The sequence below is a fragment of the Gossypium hirsutum genome, chromosome A08, assembly GCF_007990345.1.
Source record: "Gossypium hirsutum isolate 1008001.06 chromosome A08, Gossypium_hirsutum_v2.1, whole genome shotgun sequence".
NCBI classification, from domain to species: Eukaryota; Viridiplantae; Streptophyta; class Magnoliopsida; order Malvales; family Malvaceae; genus Gossypium; species Gossypium hirsutum.
The window spans coordinates 122,429,434-122,454,610 of NC_053431.1; the positions used below are offsets into that span (position 1 = coordinate 122,429,434).

The 25,177-nt window shown below is 35.0% G+C and overlaps 4 protein-coding genes across 5 annotated transcripts; 1 reads left to right on the top strand and 3 right to left on the bottom strand.

Annotated features, from left to right (window-relative positions):
* Positions 1 to 1,498: 1,498 nt before the first annotated feature.
* On the bottom strand, positions 1,499 to 3,703 carry LOC107894251 (pentatricopeptide repeat-containing protein At1g12300, mitochondrial). Of its 2 annotated transcripts, XM_041075112.1 has the most exons (2): positions 3,425 to 3,703; positions 1,499 to 3,224 (listed from the first exon to the last, which is right to left on the bottom strand). In XM_041075112.1, the coding sequence occupies exon 2, from the start codon at positions 3,222 to 3,224 to the stop codon at positions 1,560 to 1,562; it is 1,665 nt and encodes a 554-aa protein (XP_040931046.1). In that variant the 5' UTR covers positions 3,425 to 3,703; the 3' UTR covers positions 1,499 to 1,559. The 2 variants fall into 2 exon arrangements, with proteins under 2 accessions (XP_040931046.1, XP_016675007.2); XM_016819518.2 differs by having other exon boundaries at positions 1,499 to 3,703.
* Positions 3,704 to 4,738: 1,035 nt separating this feature from the next.
* LOC107894303 (40S ribosomal protein S27-2) lies at positions 4,739 to 5,883 on the top strand. Its single transcript, XM_016819589.2, has 4 exons — positions 4,739 to 5,069; positions 5,165 to 5,266; positions 5,374 to 5,402; positions 5,521 to 5,883. The coding sequence occupies exons 1-4, from the start codon at positions 5,067 to 5,069 to the stop codon at positions 5,645 to 5,647; spliced, it is 261 nt and encodes an 86-aa protein (XP_016675078.1). The 5' UTR covers positions 4,739 to 5,066; the 3' UTR covers positions 5,648 to 5,883.
* Positions 5,884 to 6,986: 1,103 nt separating this feature from the next.
* Positions 6,987 to 10,650, bottom strand: LOC107894321 (uncharacterized). Its single transcript, XM_016819607.2, has 5 exons — positions 9,657 to 10,650; positions 9,223 to 9,340; positions 8,713 to 9,065; positions 8,473 to 8,571; positions 6,987 to 8,224 (listed from the first exon to the last, which is right to left on the bottom strand). The coding sequence occupies exons 1-5, from the start codon at positions 10,505 to 10,507 to the stop codon at positions 7,060 to 7,062; spliced, it is 2,586 nt and encodes an 861-aa protein (XP_016675096.2). The 5' UTR covers positions 10,508 to 10,650; the 3' UTR covers positions 6,987 to 7,059.
* Positions 10,651 to 12,982: 2,332 nt separating this feature from the next.
* LOC107894311 (DNA polymerase zeta catalytic subunit-like) lies at positions 12,983 to 24,891 on the bottom strand. The gene is given in 24 exon segments (XM_041075113.1): positions 12,983 to 13,419; positions 13,555 to 14,169; positions 14,496 to 14,799; positions 15,015 to 15,220; positions 15,663 to 15,770; positions 15,865 to 16,140; positions 16,337 to 16,483; positions 16,725 to 17,316; positions 17,535 to 17,677; positions 17,811 to 18,154; positions 18,230 to 18,280; positions 18,370 to 18,591; positions 19,007 to 20,573; positions 21,304 to 21,723; positions 21,804 to 21,895; positions 21,979 to 22,150; positions 22,258 to 22,413; positions 23,056 to 23,124; positions 23,606 to 23,648; positions 23,768 to 23,880; positions 23,995 to 24,044; positions 24,130 to 24,196; positions 24,486 to 24,568; positions 24,704 to 24,891. Coding segments are annotated over 24 exon segments (6,126 nt in total). The 5' UTR covers positions 24,816 to 24,891; the 3' UTR covers positions 12,983 to 13,245.
* Positions 24,892 to 25,177: the final 286 nt, after the last annotated feature.

Sequence of the window (25,177 nt, forward strand, 5' to 3'; positions counted from 1 at the left end):
AATAAAAAAAACTGGTCACAACTAAAAGTATGTAAAATAATATATTTAATCATGCTTATTTAAAAATTACTTAATAAATATATATTATTTGAAATATGTTACTTAGCAAATTTATTCAGAGTGCGATATAGTTATCATTAATTTATAAACATCACATCATCATTTTTGACCATTTTTTTACCGTTATTACCACTGTTCATCATCTTATTCCTCTCCACACCACTCCTGCTTCCACCATTCGTCTTCTTCCTTGGCGCCCTACTTCTAGCCATCGCACTGGACTCAGCTGCGAGGGGAGGGATGAACTAAGTGGAGGGTTTAGTGACTCAAATCCAGGGGCTATCAAGCACTGCTTCTGATGTTTTAATGCTGCTTTTGACGAACTCAGTGGAAGGTTTAGTGACTCGCTTCATGTCGAGTCGACTCGCTTGTTACCTTTTCTTGACCAACTTGCCCATTACAAGCACTCTCTCGATTAACTCTATTTCTTGTGAATTATTTTTAATTTGTCTCTTCACAAAAATAAATAAATAAATAAAGACTAGGTTATTCTACGTGAAATTTTGTTTTTCTTTTGTGATCTCTTGGTCTTTTTTAGAATTTGCCATTTGGTTGCTGAGAAATAAAAAATAAAAAAAAATTATTTTAATGTTTAGGATGAAAAATAATTGTTAAGAATTTCATTAATGGTTGAACATTAAAGCATGCACTGCTGGTCTGGTTACAAAAGAGCAAGCTAGTTGCCTAGTTCATATGTGCTAATTATTGCTTAGATCATGTATTTTCGAGCATATTCGACTGGCTTCTCATAAGTGTATATAACTCTTTCTTTGAATCAAATTATATGTTAAGATTATTGAATCCCCTGCTTGTTTCATATTGGTACTGTTGATGTTGATCTCAACGTGACTGCTAGTTATATATGTTCGTAAGAGGTTCAAGGACCAAATTTTATGGTTTAGGGTTCATTTAGTTTTGTTAGGTTTTGAAGATCATATAGTGTTGTTAGAATCATATCGAATAATCAATTAAGGATGAGATTTAAGTCAATTTCGAATATAACTCACATAAATAAGCTTTTTAACCTTCTTTTTTTAAGTTCATACATGTGTATATCTATGAAAAATTACACTCTCATATCCATGTCTAAAGAAGATGTATTACACAAGAAAATGAAGAATCAAAATACAACAGAGATTAAAACCTTATGCACTGAGGACAAACATAAGTAATAACCATTATTATGGTGGTGCTTCATTTTAATTTTTGCAGATGCAACAAATGTAATGAGATGATATAGCTACCATAATGAAATCAAGCAAGAAGTAAGTCTTGGGAAAGCTCTAGTTCACCAAAACTTTTTAACTTTTGATTTCATGGCGTATACAATCAAATTACTTCACCTTTCCTACCTTGCATTTTTCATTACTCACAAATGCTTCAACTTCTAATATCTAAAGTCCATCAAACAAAAGTGAAGAATGAAGTCATGGCAGTATAATATGAATAAATTTATTCACATTCACAAGTGTCAATCTTTACACTATCTGTGAAACATTTCAGATCAAGATTGACTCGTTAGATCGTAAGATAAGATCCAGAAATAAGGTGGAAGTTGATATATCTGCAGAAAAGCCCTTACTCACCATTTCTGTAAGAAGTTCAGTTGCCTTCGAGGTATAGCTGTTTCGAAGAAATCCCCGGATCGTCGCATTATAACAGCAGCTACTAGGTAAACAATCATTGTCTCTCATGCTCCTAAACAACTGGTATGCTTCATCAGGCAATCCCTCTCTACAGAACCCGTTAATCAATATAGAGTATGTATAAACATTGGGTTTTAAACCATTGACTAACAGTTCATGAAATAACTCCTTTCCAGCTTCAATATTCCCAGCTTTGCACAAGCCATCAATTAAGATACTATAAGAGATGATATCAACTTCCAATCTACTCTTCTGCATTGCTCGAAAAAGTTTCAATGCCTCTTCAAGTTTACCCCTTTTGCATAAACCATCCAACAAAATCGAACATGTCACTAGATCTGGAACTGGCCCAGAAGCAAGCAACGTCCTCAAAAGTTTACATGCAGTAGAAACTCTCCCTAATTGACACATACCTTGCATAAGAGTGTTGTATGTCACTATATCAGGGATTTGTCCGTTTTGAGTTATTTCATCAAAGAGTTCCATTGCTTCATCCAACCTCTTAGCTTTGCAATATCCGTTGATCATAATGTTGTAACTACGTATGTTAGGTGCACAACCCTTCTCAATCATCAACTGAAATACTCTTTTAGCTTTATCCATTTGCTTTTGCAAGCAAAGGCCGTCTATTATTGAACTATAGGTAACAACATCAGGCTCAATGCCTTGCTTTATCATTGTGTCAACAATATCTTTAGCTTTAGAAAGCATCCCTTCTTTGTAACATGCATCGATGCATATATTGTACGTGATAACATTAGGCTCAATGCCATGCTTTCTCATTGTGTCAACGATTTCTACAGCTTCTGAAATCATCCCCTCCTTGCAACGTGCGTCGATCAATATATTATATGTGTAGATATCAAGTGAAATATTGTTATCCACCATCTCATTCAAAAGCCTTGTTGTCTTCTTATGCTCACCCAAATTACTCATAGCGTGAATTAAGCAATTGTAAGTAAAGATATCTGGTCTAATGCCCTTAACCTTCACTTCGGAGAAGAGATTGAGAGCCTCATTTAGTAACTCGTTTTTACAAAGACAGTCAATGACTGTGCTATATGCTACAATATTGGGTTCAAAACCTCTTTCTTCCATCATCCTTAGAAACCAAATAGCTTGATCGCTATTCCCGGTCTTACACAATCCATTAAGTATGGTAGTGTAAATAATTAAATCAGGCTCATACCCTTTTTCGATAATTTCATCAAACAAAGTGACAGCCTGAGAAATCTTACTTTGATTACAAAGTCCATTAATCAAAGTGGAAAAAGTTACAACATCGGGTCCAACACCTAACTTGAGCATTTTCCCCAAAACAGAAAACCCACAATCAATTTGACCTAATCGACAAAAGCAATTGATCAAGATGCTCAAAGTATACACATCAGGGGAAACTCTGAAGAATTCCATCTGCTTACACATAGACACAGCAACGGCATAACGTTTCATTCGAACAATGGCTCCTAATAATTTGTTGAATTCCACAACAGAAGGCATTGGGTACTTGTGAATCATCTTATTAAACAAAAACAAAGCATCATCAACATTATCCAAACTATCATACTTTTTTGGCTTTCCCCTCGCAGGCATGAAATTCTTACTTAAAGCATTGATGTGGGTAGCAACAGTTTTAAAAGAACAAGAAGAGTGGAAATTAGAAGGATTCCTTCCACCATTAACAATTGAACGGGAAATTAAGGAAGAACAAAGCTTACCCATATCTTGAATCGAAGCAAAATGGAAAAGCAAGTGCTATGAGCTTCAGACGAAACCACGAATGGCAAGCTTATGTCCTCAGTATTGGAGAAGTGATGTTTTGGGCCGAAAACTTTTGAAATGAGAAGCTACTAGAAAGATTCTCTTAATATGAGAAAATGTTAGTTTCCTCTGAGTTGGGCTGATGAATTCAAACTGAGTTCACCATGTTCAGCGCTTCGGCCTAAAACTTGATTCTTGCAGGCAGAGCAAAGCTCGTCTTAGCTAAAACTTATAAAATCGACAAAAGATTTTCACTTCATTTATATATTACAACTGGTTTTCTTAATATATTTTTGTTTAAGTGTTATTAAAAAAAATTAACACTCGTAATTATAATAAAACAAATTATATTTAAAAATTTAAAATATCATTACAAACATGCTTCAATTAGGAACAAAATCCAAAATTTATGGAGAAAACTTGAATTCACGACACAGTAAAACTTTAACGTCGCGGATTCCTTCCATCTTGACATAAAACTTGAAAATTTTTTTAACGAAAGTGAAATTTTCTATTTCTCATATTATTACCCCAAAGATTACGGAAGATGCAGTTTTGAATATCACTTAAAAAGTAAATCTCATACAATCGCATACTTCTTGTCTTATAATTGAAAACAAGAGCATCTCGTCCATATCATTTTTTGCATTTTCTTATTAAGAGTACCGATCTGTTGCATGATGTTATAATTATTTAAATGCATCCCATAATTTAATAATTTATCTAACTAAAAAATTAACTCCTGTTTCATATTTTACAATTGACATAATAACAACTTTAATCTTCAAATATTTACAAATTATGTTAATTTCATCTTGATTCTAAAAAATGTAATTTTTAACATTTACATATTTTTTCTTTTGCAGTTTTTTTTTATATTGAAAGTTTATTTTAAAAGAATGAGAAAAAATGAAAATTGTTATCTTAGATTTTTCAATTTTTTTTTGTATATTTTCAATCAAATTTAGTTGATAAATTTATTTTTTTACCTTTTTAGGTGAAAGAAAGTCGCAAAGAAAAATAAAAGTGAAAAAAAGACCAAATTACAAAATATGTAAATGTTGAGGGTCAGATTTTTTAGAATCAAGACTAAATTGACACAATGTATAATTGTTGAGAGTTAAAAGCTGCTACTGTCAGCTAACTGGTGACAAAAAAAGATAAAATTGAATAATTAAATAATAATTTTATAAATTTTCATAGTTGGATAACTGAAAAAAACAAAAAAAAAAACCACTACTAATATAGTTGATATATAGAAAGAAGAAAATGAAAACAGTGGCCTGCTTTCTTTCTGGAATTATATTTACTTGGGCTAGAAAATGGAAAAGAAAAACAAAAACAAATCTCATCTATCTACAGAATTGCCGAAACCCAATTTTCTAAATGAAGTCTGAAACATAAAGAGATCCAAATTCATTTTGGGCTTTACTGGGTTTGGTTACGTCTCTGACTCGACCTAGGGTAATGACTGTTCTCCTTCCTTGAGCTATAAAAACCTCAAGTTGGCATGTCTTTCCTCCTTTTCAGCTCTGCCGCCTCCCCCAAGCTTTGAGGTTTTTTTAGGTTGCTCTTGGAACATTTAGCAGCCAACCAAAAATGGTCTGTTCAAGATCTTTTTGTTTTTGTTCTTTTCTTGTTTTGCTATGTTTTTCTTTTAATAATAATGTTTGATTTAAACTTGGGATTATTATTAGGTTCTCCAAAACGATATCGATTTGTTGAATCCTCCAGCAGAGCTTGAGAAGAAGAAGCACAAACTCAAACGTCTTGTCCAGTCTCCAAATTCTTTCTTCATGGTAATTCATTAAACCCCCTTTTGATCTATATTTGATCTTTTCATATAAATTTCTTGGGGATTCACACTGTTTATTTACTCTTTTTGGTTTCATATGATAAAAAAAAGGATGTCAAATGCCAAGGCTGTTTCAACATGTAAGTTAACATATTATCTGAATTTACCATTGAATCTTAAAAAGAAAAAACGGTTCATACTCATTGAATCATGCATGAAAAACTCATTTTCATCATTGCAAATTCTTGTGTTTGGCAGAACAATAGTGTTTAGCCACTCTCAAACAGTGGTGGTATGTGGTAATTGTCAGACTGTTCTTTGTCAACCAACAGGAGGAAGAGCTAGACTCACCGAGGGATGCTCTTTCAGGAAGAAGGGTGATTGATCTCATATTTTGCTATTTTATGATTCACAAAAACAAAAGAAAGTAATCTTTGGATCAAATATGGGAATCATATGAGTAATCTTTTTCATGTGTTTCAGTTATGACATATGTTTGAAGTTTATTTTTGTAGTAAGTTGGTACTTGATGATGGTATTAATCAATTATGGATTGTCTTTGTAGTGGATAAAGTTTATTTTTTTATGCTATGAGTATTTGGAGTAATTTTTGATGGTTCATTTTCCATTGTTGTAGATATCTTATAAGGTAGATATATGTATGCATTTTTGTTGGAGATATTTTATCTCAAATCATATGGTATTTTGTGTCATATATGTTGCTTAGTAGCATCCAAATTTTGGAATATAGAAATTTGGTATAATGTTGAATTTCATCCTTAATACTTTAGGGGAACTAAGATGATAGTCTTCTTAACTGAACTTGTTAGAATATGCTTGTATTTTTCATAAACTGAGAAGATGGTTTTGAGGGTAAATTTTAAAAGTTGATTTTTGTTAACTTATTGTGTATATATATTTTTAATTATTGATTGTTGTTTTTTACATGTAAAATGTGGTTTACTAATATTATTCAATTGGACTATTTTTTCAATCTTTTAAGATAAAAGAATAAATTCTTGACAAATTAAAGAGATAAATTTTTAAATGGAGGGGTTCTCTTAATTCGATGTAAAGTAAAGTGGTTTTTACTTCTATATTTTTTTATATAATTAATATTTTAATAATTCAATAATTATATTTTATGTTCAAGTATGTTTTATATATAAAAAAAATTTAGCAATATAAACTATTTTTAAATTTAATATAATAAAAATATTAGAAAATTATGAGAAGATGTGAAATCATTGTAGTTTTATACTAGTAAAATAAATTTCTCTTAATTTAATATTTTAAACAAATACAAAAATAGTATGTTAAAACTGATGTTTAAAACATGACAGATATATTCATTTAAGATTTTAAGGTATTTATTAATTTTATTTCAATATACTGAAGTTCTAGCTGTCCTCCCTTTTCCTATGCATTGAATTACATAATTTCATTGTTTTTTTTTACTTCCACAATTTCATTGTTTTTTTAACTCTATAGAGATGATAAATTTGTCACTTGTAAATTTAATACAATGATTTACATTTCAATGACATCGAATCGAATCTAGGTTATGTTTAAAATATTATATTTTAATTACTTACGTTATCGTGTAACTATTTTGTCATGGTAGTTTACCCAAACTCAAAGAAAAAAACTATTTTTCTGAAGTAAACCAACCTGTTTGAAAGAACAATATTTAATATGCCATTTCAGAAGTATGGGATGGGAAAAGAATTAAATGTAATATGCCATTGAAGAAGTACAGGGAAAAATATCAAAAATGGTGTTAACAATACAAGTAATTTATCTTTGAATAACACGCCTACTATTTCTAAATTCAGAAGGATCATGATCCACCTCCTTACCATATTCACGAGACTTTCCCCAGGGCCTGTTTCCAAATCCTCCAGGTTTCCTACCACCTCCCTTCTGCCTACTATAGTCATCTTCTCCAACCCTCCTATGATCACCTCTAGACCCTCGATGTGATCTGTTGAAGTTGTTGTTTGAATTGTTTTTTCTGCCATCTGTCTTGGCATTCGATCTAGAATGTGAATCTTTTCTGAATTTGTAATCATTGCTGCCAGAGCCACGAACACTGTTTCCTCGGCTGCCTGATCCTGTTTTACTCCCTCTCGACACATTTCTCCTGGAATGAGGACCATTGTTTTCATAGTCTGAACCGGAGAAGGAACCACCTTTAAAACTAGAACTTTCTCTGTTCTGAGATTTGCCTCTACCATAACTCCCTTTGTCCTCTTTCCACCGTTTGGACCCGAAATTGCCAAAACCATCATCACCATCGGAATCCAAATCATGGTCTTCTGAGTCAAAACTCAAGTCCTTTGACGCAATTCTACCTCTATGCTTCGAATTAGCTACATGACTCGATTTCCAGTTAGGATGAGCTGAAAGTTCTTCATCTGAATCAAAATCTAAGTCATCCTCGGAGCCGGATAAAGCTATATTTTTACGAACGAACTTAGAGCCCCGACTTCTCTCTGGTTCAGAAAACACCTCCTTGTCAACATAAACATTCGAGGAAGCTTTCTGCCTTGGATTATTTTGCTGAGAGTCTACCTTGTAACTATCGATATCATCCTCATCATCAAAGTCATCAAACCCTTGTCCATGCTTGCTACTATTAAAATCTGAATACATTCTTTCCTGGACCCTCGATGCTCGGCCAACCATATCAGATTCATCTTCAAGCTCCCTAAAGTCCCCTCCACTCTTTACTGAAGTATCTGCATACTCAAAGGCAGCAACATCTGCCCCATCTGATTCATCATCATCAAAGTCAAAATTCCAGGCATTAGAGACCTCAGGTCGATTGGCAACTTTCTCCAACCTTGTTCTTGCACCAGGTTGCATTTCTTGTATTTTACTCCCCATAAATGCATCAGGTGGACGCTTGCAATCACAATGAAAACATGCCATGTTTCTTCTATAATTTAAGAAATTGCACCTGCCAAGAACAAAAACAGTTCAACATATCAAACTAATATAGAGGAACAAATGCAATTCCAGAGTTTATGCTCGATAAGTCGGAGTCATCTTCGTCGTTTAGAAGATCACCGAGAAGCAACAACATGAATATTTCAAGACTATCGATTTTATATTCATAACTCTTAACCAACACCCCCAACCCCGGCAAAATATATGCTGAATAGACTTGTAAAAAGTTAAACCTACAGTTTTAGATCGTAAACTTACTCGGGGCATTCCCATTCCCCAGGAAGCAGCTGTCGCTTAGGTCGCTTAGCGTCACACTGTAGACAGACTGTATTCTTTGCGAAATTCATGAAATCACACCTGAGACCAATGTTAAATGCATCCAGAGATTAAAGTGTTTGAATTTCTAATAAAACTAACACGAAGCATCACAAAAAAGGGTTCAAAACATTTTTTTTTTCTTTTAAATAACTATCCACTTGAAACTTATTTATCACATACTTGGGACAAAGCCAATCGCCCTTTTTCATCTCAATGTCATCACGCCCAACTCGCTTCTTTGGAGGAGGAGGAGGTTGTTTCACTTTTGGTGGTGGCTTCTTTACCACAGGTGGGGGAAGATTTGGATCTATAGGAACAGCACTCAACTTTACAACCTCATAAAGCAACTTACGGGCGACAGTTTTTACAGACTTCTTTTTCGGAACAGATTCATTTACCACTGAACCATTCACGTAATCAAAACCATAGGCCAATAGCACACGCATAACATCAATAGTTCGCGCCTCATCCTCTTTGTTCGTCAGAAGGTATCCTCTCTCGCAAGAATTCCTCAAACTGCAGGAACTACAAACCTGATTCACAAAACAATTTATCACTATCGGAAAACAGAAAGAAAGAATGGCAATCTTCTGCATAAAAAAGCTGCAAAATTGAAATATGAAGAACACCAAAAAGAAAGCAACATTATATACGAGTAAACAACAAAGGAGTAAAAGAATCAATACTTACATCTCCTTCATCAAGGTGGACACGTTTCCTCAAGAGTTTTGCAGAGAAAACCACCTTCTTGTCGGCATTCGGGCATCCAAAACCAACCAAAATTTGAATATCCTGTCTCGATAATGACCTGAAATCAACTTTCTATTTCAGAGCCAAGCAAACTAACACTAATCGAAACAAGTGGTTCAAAATAAGTCCTTCCATAAACAATTTTTTCATAAATTGAACATATTAATTCAGCCAAAGAAGCAGAAGACTGCTAAAGAGGGACCAACATTAAATTGTAACAAGTATATATTTATGCCAACAATCTTCCAAACCAAACTCGAATTCAAGTAAATCCATCTCTATGCAACATAGCACTACAATAACTAAACAGAATTATTTCATTATACATACAATGCCAATCATTATAAACCAAATAACATAGCTGACATACAAACCTCAATATATCAAACCGGTCCTTTCCAAAATTGATACAAGCAGTTTGCACAGTCTTGTAGTCCTTAAAATCAATTCCAGCATCATCCTTGACTTCCTCAACAACATTAGTCATATCAAATCCCAAGTCTTCCACCATCTTCTCATCATCTCTTCTTTTATGATCAAAGTAATTTTGCTGCACTAATCTCTCCATCAATTCTATCCACTCAGGCCATGGGTGTACCACCTCCACCTCCACCTCCACCTTCTTCTGCGTTTCTGACTCGCCCAACTTAGTCACTGAATCAGTACTCAAAACACCAACTTCAGCCTCACTTTTAGCATCCTCAGCACTTTCGTTATTCTCCCCATACTTGAATTCCCTCCAAGCATGAATCCTCTGGAAAGCACCTCCGTTGGGTAAGTCAGTTAACTCGGGTGAATCAGACAAAGCGGCATCGTTTTTGGCACTACCAGAATCAGAATCTGGGTTTTGTTCTTTGGATTGAAATCGCTTCTGGGTTGCTTGAGATTCCTTCTTGGATTGACGCCAAGCTCTTATACGCTGCAGGGTGTCGTCGTTTTCGAGCGACTGTTGTTGCTTCTGTTTTTCTATTTTATCAATTTGTTCAAAAACAAAGCTCATACGAGCCGACAGAGAATTCGGTTTCGGTGGATCTTCAGTGGCGGCACCCGCCGGCTGTGGAGAAGTAGAAGAGAAGGGCCTTATAAAAACGGTGGTAAAACCTGGAGGAGAAGATAAATGATGAGGCTTTAGACGGGATTTATAAGAGAGGGATAGGCGTTTTAGGAGAATGAGAGGGAACGGAGATTGCGCCATTTTTTGGTAAGTTATAATAAACAAAGTCATAAACCCTCCGCCATGGATGAACAAGAAATCAGGAGGAGGAAGTGAGGAAGCTTAAACCCTTGCGGGGAAAGGGAAGAGGAAATGAAAATTCAAGCCCAAAAGAGAGGAAAATCTCATTTAGGGTGTTTTCAGGCCATATGAGAGGCCCATTATTCAAAAGGAATTTCATTTAGAAATAGGCATATACATTAGTCGGCCCAAAATTCGTATTGGACCATTATTATTTACTTCTTATTAAGATTTCCCATCAAGGCATCAACTAACCAAAATTTATTTATATATGCATGGTTGCACGAGTTAGTGGAATATTGATTCAGATAAAAATAATAAAAAATTATATTTAAAATGTAAGAAATATTATTATTATTATGAAAATATTTTTATTTTTAAATAAAATTGACAACTAAACTTAAAATATCAAAATTTTAGAAGTATCGATTTTGCCATCCCAACTAAACACTTTTTTTAAGCAACTAATCAAAACTTCAATTTTTTTCAGTTTAACATTTTTATGAATATAATTTTACATAAAATTTTCACTAACATTATCTATGTATCAATAAAATTTATAAAATATGATATTCTAAATGTTTCGATAAGTATATAAAATATGAAAAAAATTTAAAAAAAATTGTTAGTTTTTTACAATGTTGTTTAAATTGAACTGGTTAAACCAAGATTTGGTTAGAATACTGCTTTGGAGGGAGGGGTTAGATTGGCTAATCTATAAATCGCATGGAATAGTGCTAAGAAATTGGTTAAACCGATAGTTGAATTATTTTTCTCTATTTTTTAATTTTTTTATCAATTTTAATAATTTATTTAATTAAATCAATTAGACCAATCGAACCAATTGAATCAATTATCTATTTGGTTCAAACATCAATCCAGATTTAAAAACATTGGTTTTCTAATCCCTGAAGTTAAACTAGAATACAAGAAAAAACAGAAACGAAAGGGAGTAACACGAATAACTAACAGGCTAAATTTGTTAGCAATATAATTCATGGTACAGGGTAAGAAGAATGTTGCAGAACATATAATAGCAAGACAAACTCTTTTGAGATTAAAGACGACCTTAAGTTCAATAAAAACCAGTAAACAAACAAACTAAACCAAGTTTTGGATCAAGTACACACATTTTAACCGAAGTTGCACTAGACGTACAAGTTCCCTGTAGCTCTGCTTTGCTTTTGTTGCAGACAGCAACTCATCATCTTCCTTAACCTTAATTCCTCCAAAATATTTCTCGTTTCAAATGAGACTGTTAGACATGATGAAACCAGGTGGAAGACGATGCTGAAACACTTTTTCCTCTTGAAAATATGGTAAAAGATTGGGATGAGTTGTAAGATTGTGGGAGAAGATACCTTTGGTTTGAATCTATAACATAGCATTCCCTTAAGAAATTCTTCCTCAACACTGAAATGTCTTTCGGGATGGTTTGTGATTCTCCCTTCTACAGTTTGTCTCTTAAACCCTCTCTATCATGACTGGCTCATGGCAGGTTTCCCGTAATCATTTGAACCACGATGAAACTTAAAAGACCATACATCCATGCACCGGTAACTTCTCCCACAATTGATTCAGTGGATATGTAATATCTTATACCTCTACAACCAAACTTTGTATCTTTTGTCCCATATTGTTTAACTAACCCGAAATCGGCAATTTTTAGGGTAATTAAACCAATATCATGCTGAAAAGAAAAAACAGAATATTTCCTATGAATGAACCATTTTCGATGAATGTACAAAAACCTTTCAAGTATCATCCGGGGCATATTAGCATCTATTTATAGTATTTTACTACTAATCTTGTTCATCAAGTCTACTAAACTACCTCTTGTAGCTATTCAAGAAACATGTTGTAAACATTTTTTTGTTCTCGTTCAACGCTCATAAAATCATCGCAGCACTAGATAATATTAGGACAATCATCAAATGCACCAAATGCACCACACCATAAGTACCTTCATCCTAGCTATTTTTAGAAACTATAGTCTTCACCAAAAGCACCACACCATAAGAACCTTCATCCTAGCTATTTTTATCTCCAACCTTTTTTTTCCTTAACATGAAATATCGATTAGAATATTAAGAATACCGTAGCTCCTATATATATATAAGAATGGCGTAGAGTTAAAATAGGTTTCCCGTTTCCTGATTCTATTTGGAAAAGGAGTAGAGTTACTTTGACGATAAAGTAAGGATAAAAGATGAATTACCTTTGGAAACCAAGGCCATTTAAAATTCTTTTATTATACTATATCATTACTTAGAAAAATATTGTTTTGGTGTCTCTCAAAATTTAAAAATTTAATATAAAAATATAATTTAAGTCTTTTGTAATATTAAATAAATATAATCAAGTGACATGTGGCACATGTTCGGAGCTTCATTGCAAAATGTTGGTTCGATTAATGTTACTCGAGCTTTATGAGATGAATAATCAATGCTACACATATAGAGACACTAAAGCAATAACTTCCAGGCTGAGGAACTTTTCTTTTCGCTATCATTATCATTTTTACATCATTCATGAGGAAATAAACAACAAAACCAACCAGGCAGAGTGCTACTGAATGTTAAATTTTACTCTACAATTTTACATCAGAAAATATACAATAATTACAATTTTACTATCGTGTGTAAATGTAAAAGAGTCAGCTATATGAAACCTGAGAACGTGTTAGAGAGAACCCTGACCTTATTGAGTTCATGTGAGAAGAACTGAGTTTAAAACCACTCCACCATACACTCGGGATAGAAACCTTTATCAGTGGCAACGGCAGACAGACCTTGAAGTTCCTTCTGAACTTTACGCCTCTCATAGAAAACTGAGCACGCTAGTGAATTGCACTTTACCCCACTCTCCACAAGCCAGTCCCCTCCTCCACAGTGTCGGCATATCTGCCCAAGAATCAATAACCATGGTAAAGCAATGCAATTGCAAGCATCAATATTATGACATTCAATATGGGAAGTTTAAACAAACAGAAAATCGGGTAAATGATATGAGATTAGAAAGGGAAACATGTTACTCACAGCAACAAGGTGCTGCATTTCTCTCTCTAGTTTCGATGTCCTCCCAGTTATAGCAGCTACAACTGCAGTTTTGTTTTCAGAACATTTACTACACAGATGGGTTGATGCTTGAACCAATTCACCGCAGAGTATACAATGTTTTGAAAGATAATAGTAATCAATTCTTGTTCGCTGTGGATTTAGAGCATGTACACCACATTTACCAAAAGCTTCCCTGGCAGGGCGGGGCATTTCTGAGAACCATCGGTTCAAGTCACCACCAACAAGCCCAAAAACTCTCTGCAATGCTGGGATTATCTGTTTGTTGATGTAATACAAATCATTTAATCTGTATGGGGAGTTAACAGCCAAAATTTCCAATGGATCAACCACCATGTCAACCAGGCGAGCCCCAGGCTCCCCGTGGATAACAACATAGGGTACTCGCTCTGCATATCGTGGTTCTGCTCTGGGATCTGCTCTCATTGCTTTAGCTGCCACAATTGCTGCTGGTGGTAGAGAACTTACTTTTGTACTATAGGTTCCCAAGCGAACTTCTTTTGCAAAAATAAAATCCTGAAGCGAAACCCTACCAGACAAAATCCTTGTCCATTGACGATGCAAATATGCTCTAACCTACAAAACAGAAAAATGTAAATTTCATTATCTATGATAAAAGAATTTTCCATCTCTTAGGGCAAACTATCATATGGAATTCACAGTGATGAGGCATAGCTTCATGGTAATTTCGAAATTGGGGGGCTTACTTTCCATTAATTACAATTTATCAGGTATATCAAAAGGCTCTGGCTCCACAATAACCAGACTGGCACTTAAAGCCTGGTTGCTAGCTTGATAGTTGTTCATTAAACCAACTTATTAAATAATTAAGGCCAATCATTTTCATGTGGATTATCAGCTTAGAAGTAAAGCATAATATATAAATAATAAAACTTAGATACCTTTGATATATCTTGATGCTCAAAAAAGAGTTTCAATGACTGTTCCAATGTCTTCGCAACAGCACCACAAGTATCTCTGCGAACTGTCTCAATGCCTTTAGCATCAAAAATAGGTTTGACTTGGCCGGGGCTCTCATAACTATAACCAACATAGCGCTTCTTAGTAAGGAGAAAACATGGGTGATAGACTTTCTCCATTTTCAGTGTAACTGGATATGGGTTCATTGCAGTTATTGCAGTTGCAATCTCATGCCCTATTTTGAATGATTCCTCGACAGTGCACCCCTTAAGGAGGACAAACATGCTGCAATAGATTAAGTTCTTTAGTCTAACCTTTCCCTAAATGCATGATGGAATAAAAAATCTAGTATTATATTTACCATGCACAATAAAAGATATTAAAAAGATTATGAACCTACTCAAATCATTTATTGTAAATCACTTGTAAAATAACATGCATCACAAAACCTTTTTGACTTGCATTTCAACCCACTGCAAAAACAAGGTTTGACTACATACCTGTCAGTGTCACCATATATGACATTAGACTTCCATTTCTCATGTGCATGTACGTAGGAAATAGCTTTTTCAAGTGTGCCACGACCACATTGAACAATACTGTCTGCAAGCTCCGCACAAGGCATGCGACCACTAAATCCAGCAGCAGTATAACCATATGTTACATTTGCTATCAGCTTCAAAGCAAGCTGTCTTGCATTGAATATCTGGAAAGAACGTAAAGGAAAGCAACCTATCATATTTATAAATGGGCCTAGATAAAGCATCAAAATAAGAACAAAGCATGTCAAATGTTAATTTATCCAAACAAACTAGGTTAATTCACATTAGTTCAAGTATATACACAAAAAATCAAAAAAGTTATAAAATGGTGTACATGGTTAAATAACCAAACAAACAAAATAAAATACATATCAAGAACTGTTTCTATTGGATTAACTCAGAAAAAAGTTATTGAACTTCTAGGAGGGTCAAGAATATTTGGTGGAGAGAAGAGAAGGTGAAAAAGGTTAAGGAATGATCTGAGCTAAGCAAGACGCTGCATCAGATAATTGGCAGCTTGAACTTCCACAATATGAGTAATGTAATTATTCTGATTCTATTTTAAAGAAAAATATGAAGAAACAAAATTATTAGGAACAAAAATACCCTCTGAAGAACTTTCTGTGAAGGAGTCAAATTCTTCATTGCTTGTTTCACCATTATTCTGGTTGATAATATTTCCTCCAGTAAGCGAGGAAGAACTCCTTTGCGTACCTATAGAACAACAAAAGTGGGCATAACTGGATATGCAGCATCCTCTTTATTTTCAGAAAATAAAAGGAATTTATACTGTAGAAATGATAATTACCTTTGAAGGTACATACATAACACCATTTGGTGTAAGCAGCAGTTGGTCTTTTAAATCCCGCAAAACATTTGGATCTGGTGCATATGAGCTAACCCCAAGAGTATTTACTTCAGAACTTGCAATTTTTCCAAGGCATGTACAAAAGCAAAGATTGTAAGCAATTATCATCGATGGATAAAGAGACTGAAAGTCCAACACAACAACTGGATCTGCATAGAAGCCAGATTCAGGTTCCATCACAAGAGGCAAACACTCCATCGCAGGTTGACAAGCAACCTGTATAAGAGAAAAACTGAATCAATATTCGATCTCAACCTTTGCTAGTACAAAATGCACAGTACAAGATGATTACAAAGAGAAAGATGAAGAAGCACAAGCAGTGTATATCATGGTCTAAAAGTCACCCAAGATGAAGCGAGGATGAAAATCATTAGCAACTGGAAAGGAGGAAGGAAAAATGATAAGCAATAACCTGCTGATTTCCAGGAGAAACAGCAAGATAATTCTGCGTATGTGCCAACCTCAGAAACATGGATTCAACACGAAACTGAGAACCTCGAGAGAGAACAGAAAAGAAATCGATGCCAAAAACACGAGCAAGTTCTGATGTTCGATTTATCTGTAAATGCCAATATGATCACAATGTAAAACAGGATGAACTGTAAAACCCGGGAGAATGACTTATCTCCATAGATTCACTGTAGACAACATGCACAGCAGGCCAATAAGGACAAATGAGAGCAATCAAAAGAATAAGTCATTTTTGGACAAAGAAAATGCTAATAGTCCAAGGAGACAATAAAATTTGTCCCAACTGGCATTCTGCATGTAGAATTGAAGAAAAGTGTTCATCATCATACCATATCAAGTTGATTCATCATCTCTAAATTCAACTTTGCCCTTTCAACAACATATTCAACACATCTGTACCTTGCCTGTGCAGGACCACTTGAAAACCATTTTGTCAATACTTTATAAGAAATCGATGGAATTTTTCACCCCAAAACAGATTCGGCTACAGCTTCAACTGTATACATATTAAGTTTAACTTCACTACGCATTAACCGCCAGACATTGAGGACAATTCTGCCACCAACATGGACACCACTTGCATGAGTTCGGCCCCATTCATCCTCTATTATTGCATCTTCAGTCACAATATTATCAGCAACCAATGGCTTAAGCAACAATTCATCTTCTAAACTCTCTTCAGAAATGTTAGTTTCTTCAGCTTTTATCTTGGTTTCAGATGGTGTCCTAGATATTTTATTAAGCAATCCTATGCCGAGATATGAAGCTCTTTCAGCTAGAAAACCAAGAGAACTACCTTGTACATCCCAACCCATTAAAATATCAGGATCAAGAGAACATAAAACCTTCATAAACTGACCAAATAAGTGCTTCTCCTCATCAAAAACAAACACTTTAAACCCAGATATTCCATCAAGACTCCTGCAATAATATCAAGATGAATTATGAAAAGTTAAAAAGGATGTACACTTGTTACATGAACAAAATAGCATGAGAAGTTTTTGGTGAAATTGATGTTGCCATCAATAGAAGATAGAAATTAAATAAACCTAAACGATGAGAATGACATGCAGAAACAAACTATGGAACACCAAAGGATGCAGAAGAAACGAATCAAAGAACATCACAAGCTAGCACACCTCTGACAGAATCCAGTGTTACTATACAAAAGCACATAAACTTCAGTCACATAATCATTGTCATTCTGAATTGCAAGAGCTATGACATTAATGGCATCAAATCGAGGATCAGGTCGTAGATCTCCTCTGGATTCTGTGTGAACCTGCCAGAAAGCATTGCAGTCGTACAGAGATCAACCTCAGAACTTTTTCAAACCAAGAAATCATAATCAGTTATTTTATTTCAGTAAGGATATGTGATTTTCAAGCAACAACAAAAATTTTCATGACTGATACCTCCAAGCTTAACACTGTAAGCTGCTGCCCAGCACCGACACTTGCAGGATCTCGAAATCCAATTTTGCTTAGCGGAGTGGGCATGGATTTTCCATCTGGACCTGAAATCTGAGACAGATCTTGTGAGCCATTGCTGCATGAATTAACTTTCGTAACTTTTCCCTCACTTAGACATGTTGATTCATCACAGCAAGGCTTCACTTCTGAACCAAGGACCACATTCTTCTCTGGATGCCCTTGTTCCCAGATTGGTCCCGTGTGATATTTAGAAGTGGTTTCAATCAAATCCTCATTATAGTTAACAGGCAAAGAGTTTTCTAGGGCAATCAGACACTCAGAAGAGCCCGCAAAATGTTCTAACTTATTAATATGGTTTATCCGATTTTTCTTTCTACAGAAGAAAAGTCATTTACTCTTACCTGTTAAAGGTGGAGACTCTGCTGATAGTGCATTTCTCTGTTTAGAAGCTCCTAGAAATAAAGAAAAAAAATTATGGATAAGAAATTGAAAAAAGTGTAGGAAATAAAGAGGCAGCACTATAAACAAATCTGGCCAATACCTTTGTCAACACATGACAGCCATCCATACACAGAATCTGCAGAAGGGGGTGAAAACACAGGTGTTAACAGGTACAAGAAAGACCCATCATTTTGATAGTGAGTAGGGACGCCCAAGGCAGCTTCTTGAAATTTAGAGTTCTTATTTTCAATGAAGTTGTTTTGACTTTCCGTCTCTTCTCTGTCCCCTGAAAAAAAAGGGAGAATCTCATCCAAAGCTCTCCCTTTTGAAAAGAATAAAATACACAAATTGGTCAACAATAAATGCAAGCAATCATCATAACTATAGCTTTTCCTAAGGGCCTTAGATATAATTCTTTTAAAAGAATGCACAGATGAAAGCAAATTGCCAAGAGTATTATACACTTTACTCTGACCAATACAAGCTGCCCGGTCAGTGACATATTGACAAATTTTTAACTATAAACCATAACCACATGACAAAAGAAACCTGTTTTTCAATTTCTTTACAGACAAAACACACTTCCCTTTCTTTTCTTTCTGTTTTTTAGATGGGGGAGGAATGTTCTTGATACATGGTATCAAGATACATAATTGCTTATGTTAAGGAGAAGTGGTTTTAACCAAAGATAAAATGACATGAAATAGTACAAGATTTTAGAGAAATACAAAATTCACCTGATGCTACTTGATAATTCTCCTCAATAAAAACTGGAGGCCAATATCTGGTAGTATGTGTATGGGAAACATTTTCAGTAGTTCCTTCATTCCAATCTGCTGCTGGGGGTCTCTTGCAGAAGCTCATGCCAACTAACTCCACAGGTTTTTCCTCATTGTCAACAGCCAAGCCAGTATGGGGGCCATGTTGTCCACCAGGACCACCACCACAATCTTCATTCTGCAAATCTTTTTTGTCAGTCATTGCATCCAAGAGCATAAGTTTGTCAGTAGATAAGGAAGTTCCACTCGCGTTGTAATCTTTGAGAATGTAACCATCCATTCCAAGCACTTCATGCTTACATGAAGACACTGACAAACACCAAGAGCCACTAGTCCCTATTTGCTGCATTCTCTCATCAGGAGAAACTATCTCCTTATGGGATTGTAAAGTGTCTGCATCAGGAGTTACGGGTTCTACAGAAGCTGCTAGAAGGTCAAACTTTTTACTGTTACAAGTTTCACAAGGGCTAATAGAAATTGCTGAGTCATGTTTCTCCGGGTAAAGCTTCACTGTTGATGTCTTACCCATTTGTTCAGGATTGCCTGTGTTAGCCTGTGGTGGATTATAAACGCCAGAAATCTGGGGTAGAATACAATCTGTCGGATCAGAATGGGTAGGTTTGAAGCCAACGGCCTCCTGAAGTTCTTCTTGTACATTGGTAATTGATGGCCTATGGTTGAGAGAACCAGGGGCCTTCTTGTCAAGCTTATCATGTAACTCATGAAAATCTAATTGTTTTGGGCAAAAGAAATTAGGTGTTTCCTTTTCCCCCTTCAGATGAACACTTTCACTCCTAACAAATCCACAATCAGCAGACTCAATGTGGCGGCTTCGCTTTTTTCTCATCAAATCCCGTACAGAGCATTCAACTAATGTGCTTGCTTCTGTTTTATTGCAATCGTTGGCATCTATATTTACATTTAAACGATTTGAAGTTTTCCCCAAATTATTTTCAGCTGGGAAACTTCTGCCTAAATATTCTTTAATTTCATCTGCACATGCTTCAGTAATGTTGAAACCAACACTATTCAAGTTATCCTTCCCCTTTTCTGTCACGGAAAGAGGTAAAGAGCCCCATAAAGATATTTTCCTTTTGCGTTTGATACTTAATGTTTTATCACTATCCTGTGAAGACTTCTTATAATCAGTTTTTATGTCTCTTTTTGATGAATTTGTAACTGATCCTGCAGAAGGTGATAAAGGTAGATCATCACTGGAACCATCTAGTTGGGGAATAGTTTTGCCTGATGAGACTTGGGTTTGATCAAAAGAATTGTAAGTCCTATCCTTCAGACCCTCAAATTCGATTAAATCCTCAACCGAATCAAGAATATCCTGACATTCCTTCTGTGATTCACTCTCATAATCTGTACTGGCTTTCTCTAGCACTTTATCAATGGTTGTTGCAGGTAACAAAGGAGTCAGAATAGACTCACGAACAAGCTCATCATCTGAGTTTATATCTTCAGCAGCATGAGAAGTGGCAAGCCACCTCAAAAGCCCCAAAGCTTCTGTATCTGTAGCCTGTAAATGATAGGACAAGTAGAAGAAAGTGAAGCCCAAGCAAGCAGTTTCAAATAACTTCAATAGCTCATAAGGCTAACCATAATGCACTATGAATCTACTAAAATTATTCATCCACAATTCACAACTATGAATCCAAAAATGAGAACCAGACAAAGAATATTAAACTTACTGGCATTAAAATGTTAGTAGAACTAACCCCAGTATGAAAAAGATGCTTGCATAGTAAATACCTGGCTATAGTATTCCGTTGCAGATTATATGGTGACTTAGAAACCTAAAAGGAATTTACTTGGGAAGAAATTTATAAATGCCTCATCTAAGAGTTAGTAGGAGTGTTCCATTAAGCTATTCAATCGAAGGAAAGAAGAAAAATGAATTCAAAAGCACCATGCAACACCTTTCCAGATAAGGTATAAAATTCTACCAACCACTAAAAATTATCATGCATTGAACTTTAACTGTTCGAAAAATAAAATTTATATCACCAAAAGACCCAAAACATGTACCTGATGCCTCTATGGAGAGACAAGGAGAAATTAGGAGGGCCACCGAAGCAGTCAAATCGCTGCTTCTATTACCCAAAAGAAATTCAGAAGCTAATGGCCCAAATATACATCTCCAATACTTATAAATGCATGCAAATATAAATGGTCAAGAAATGAAAGCCAATGAAGAGTAAAGAAACACTAGCATTCAGGAAGACAAACACAAATTGTACAAAAACTACCTTTGAGTTAGAGGGCAGTAGCGTTTCCGATGAATGAATTTCACCAACAGACAGTAGTACAGGAGATACATCTTTGTCTTCAGATAATGCAGTATTCATCTCCTTTTCACATGGCTTACAGTGTTGAGGGAGAGATCCTAGCTGGTTTTGTTCTTTCGAACAACTCCGAGCTTGTGGAACATTATGCTCTGAATTGATATGTGTATGTCCAACCAAATTTCCATCATCAGCTGAAGGCAGGACTGAGTGTTCAAATCCCAAGTCACTGCAAGGCAAATTTTCAGCTTTGCTGCACAATTCCATTAGTTTGTTGTCAAATCCAAGACCAAGTGAGAGAGCTTTTAGAACATCTTCTGGAAGTGGCTTGTCAGGGTCAGATAGTAGAACTCTCTCATGCATCCCTGTCCTTTTATACTCCTCCTATAAGACCAATTGTAAAGTTTAACGAAGGAACAGAATATTCACATGTAGAACAGCTTACAGGTGGGAAGAGTTCAAACCTCCCAAATCGGAATAAGTGACTGAACCATTTTCACATCGGTAGAGGTCTGTGATAGAGATGTATATATTTTGAATTGGTGGTTAAGAATGTCTGAAAAGTAACAGTAGTGAAAAAATTTAGATAGGAAATGAAGACTATCTGTTGCAAGCATTGCAAAGAAAAGGCATACAAACCATCTATAGTAGTATCTCCCTCAAGTTCACATAAACTTCGACGTTTAACATTGCAAATGTCTTGGACTGAAGATTCATGAAGTTCATTTGGAACATGCCACATCCATTCACTCGGAATTGTGGAAGATATCCAAATTGGAGAACTTAAGCACACATCAGAACTTGAATCTGCCTAATTGCAATTCATATCATAAAAGCGAATAAGATTTTACACAGGAAAGGAAATTCAAGGCTTTATGAAGCATCAGACAACAAGGAGGAAGGAAAGACAGAAGTGACCTGGAAACCACCAGAACCTGATGTCAAGTGATCCACCTTCTGCTCATGTTGACCATAGCAATTAAATTTTCTTGGATGGAAAAGATCAGGTATGGGATTACGAAACTTCATCCCTGATAAATGAAGATGACCCATCCCATACAAGTTGTAATCCACCTAAAAGGAAGAGCAGAGATGAGATATTGAAAATGCCATAAAAAAGAAGAGAAGGATTGAGGAAGTAGTATGATTGAATATTCCAAGGAGAATGGTTTGCATGAAGCATTTAAAGAAATAATAAGATTACTTTCAAGATGAATAGAAGTGCCACCATAAAATTTTCAGAACCATTCAGCTCAATGGCTGCATTCTGAGTAGCCAATGACGAGAATTAGAAAACCATATTTAAGTTACCGGCTATTAAAAAAATTGCATTAACCATTTGACAATAGAAAATACAACACAGGCCCACAATTAAGCATGTGGTGAAGTACGGTAGACAGATATAGTCAATTTGCAAATGAAAAATAAAATAGAAAGTAAACACCTACAGCCTCCCAATATAACAATTCTAATACATATTTCTGCTGCAACATGTGCATGCCTAAATCTGTGAAGCAATAGTGTAAAACCATTTACCCATTGCTGGTATTTTAACAAATCCACTATTACAAAGAACTGTTTGTGACTCAAATTTGTGAAATATTAGTGTCAGACAAACAAAAGGAAAGTTCACAACACACACACACACAGACCAATAGTAATTAGTGATTAAATGCAATACTAAGATTCACATAAAAGAAAACTATATGCACTTACAAGAAACTGGAGAATAAATGGAATGTGCGATTCATGAGGCTGTAAGATTTTATCCAGCACGGCACCTGCCTGAAAAAGCATAAGCAATAACCTATGAGTTCGTTAGGTAAAATTCTAGATCAAAACTGAATCTGAGTCTACAATGTAATAGCATAAGCAGAAAGTGACAATCAAATGTCATATATGTATTTCTAATTGCCATGCAACTCAGGGAACAATTTGAAATTATACTTTTAGAATATCTAAACAAAGAAAAAAAATGAATAATTGAAATAAAGAAACATCAATTGGCATGCAGGATGTTCTAAATAATAGGTATGCTAAACATAATATATCACTTCTTATGACTAAGATTATCTACAAGTCAGTGCTGATGTGAGATCAGAAGGTAAAAACTGGCATAGCACATAATCAAGAGTGCAAATGAAAACAAGATGGTTACAATGAGAATGGAAAAAGTCCAACACATGAAACAATGAATGAAAGCAAATATCAAAATTGATGAATGATAGTGATAGCAAAATGTTGAATAGCATTAACAAGTCCCTACCAAAAGAAGATTGGCAGCACGAGAGACATCATGTGGATAGTAGCTTGGATCATGTCAAGGTCCTCAATATCTTAATCTAATTTATGAATGCAAAAAGTTCTTTGTTTCAAATGAAACAAGGAAAAGAGAAAACAACTATCAGATAATATAATATATGGATACAGGTGAATCTTCACAAATAGCTCCTCAGATGAATGATAACCATAAAATTTCTTTGCTCGTACAAGGCTGCAGCCATGGACATGCTGCCGTTTCGAACCAGCACCACCTTTAAGCTGCAAGTTCAGTTCAAAACAAATTCACACCATAACTGCTGCATCAGTGACAAGGAAAAAGAGACCAAATGCACAAATCAACAATAATAAATCCATGAATTTAACCAAACATACCTTCAAGGCTTTTTCTAAGGCAAGAGCTAAGCCATGTGTGCATTCATCACCTGCTATAAAATAGACAAGGAGTGCAATTTATTTCAAACACTATCCATATAGAGAAAGGCAAAGAGTACAAAACATGCTCAGTACCTTCTTGGAGTATACGAGTGCTCTGAGGTAACATATCTGCCAATGGAACATATAAATAGGGCAAAGCCTAGGAGAAAGAAATGCAACAATCAAGCCCTCGTAAACAAGAAAGTAATTATAGTTGTCAAGTTTACAAATAGTATAAGTCATTCTTTCCATTCGTACTTAAGAGGCTTAGTTGATAATACTATGCAAACACATCGGTGTAAGCTAATAAGCTCCACTTGCTTAACAATCTCGAAATCCAGAACACATAACAGCTCGAGTGCTGGACCATTCATAAACTACAGCAACTTTCTAAACTAACTAAAAATCCAAGCCAATAATCAAGAAAGAAAAGAGAGTAGGAATCTTACTCTATGAACATGCAAACAAGTCTTCTGACCAGCCGGTGTCGAACCATAAATTCGAATAACTGGAACTTCATTAACTTTTTCACCTTCAAATTTTCAACAATTGAATTTAAAATAAACTCGAAGATTCAAAAACATTTTAGCTTCATCACAAACAACAGTAGCTAAACAAACGTTCTAGATATAGTCGACAATTAAAAAAAATGTAAAGGAAATCGTACCTTGAAAGCTACTGTAGCAAACATCGAAGCCAGGGATTGGCGGTGCCATGTAATGATCGATGGACACGATTCGAACGCTGAAAACGCTCGAATCTGACTGCGAATTCAACATTTCGATTTCTCCTTTTTTATGAGAAAAAAGGGAATTCAGAGGGAATGAGGGGTTTTGATTGTTTCGTTTTAGCGCTTTAAAGCACGCAACTACAGTAATAAAGAAAACAAACGAGATAAGTAATTAATCAAATAAAGGTTAAAATCTGCTTTAGTCTCTGTACTTCTACAAAATTTAAGATTTAGTCCTTGTACTTAAAAAGTTAAAATTAAGTCCTCCAACTTTCTAATTTAAAAAATCTCAGTCCAATCATTAACATTGTTGGTATTTTTGGTCAAATTTTGTCAACTTGACATAATAATTAAGTTTCCCTCATATAATGTTGTATCTTGTATATAATGGAAATTACCAACAACTAGAGC

Coding starts and splice junctions, on each gene's coding strand:
- LOC107894321 (XM_016819607.2), bottom strand. CDS start 10,507: ATGACTTTGTTTATTATAACTTACCAAAAAATGGCGCAATCTCCGTTC. Junction 9,066..9,222: donor TCCACCTTGATGAAGGAGAT/GTAAGTATTGAT, acceptor TTTGTGAATCAG/GTTTGTAGTTCCTGCAGTTT. Junction 8,225..8,472: donor GGGGAATGGGAATGCCCCGA/GTAAGTTTACGA, acceptor TGTTCTTGGCAG/GTGCAATTTCTTAAATTATA.
- LOC107894303 (XM_016819589.2), top strand. Junction 5,267..5,373: donor CTCCAAATTCTTTCTTCATG/GTAATTCATTAA, acceptor GATAAAAAAAAG/GATGTCAAATGCCAAGGCTG. Junction 5,403..5,520: donor TGCCAAGGCTGTTTCAACAT/GTAAGTTAACAT, acceptor TGTGTTTGGCAG/AACAATAGTGTTTAGCCACT.
- LOC107894251 (XM_016819518.2), bottom strand. CDS start 3,428: ATGGGTAAGCTTTGTTCTTCCTTAATTTCCCGTTCAATTGTTAATGGT.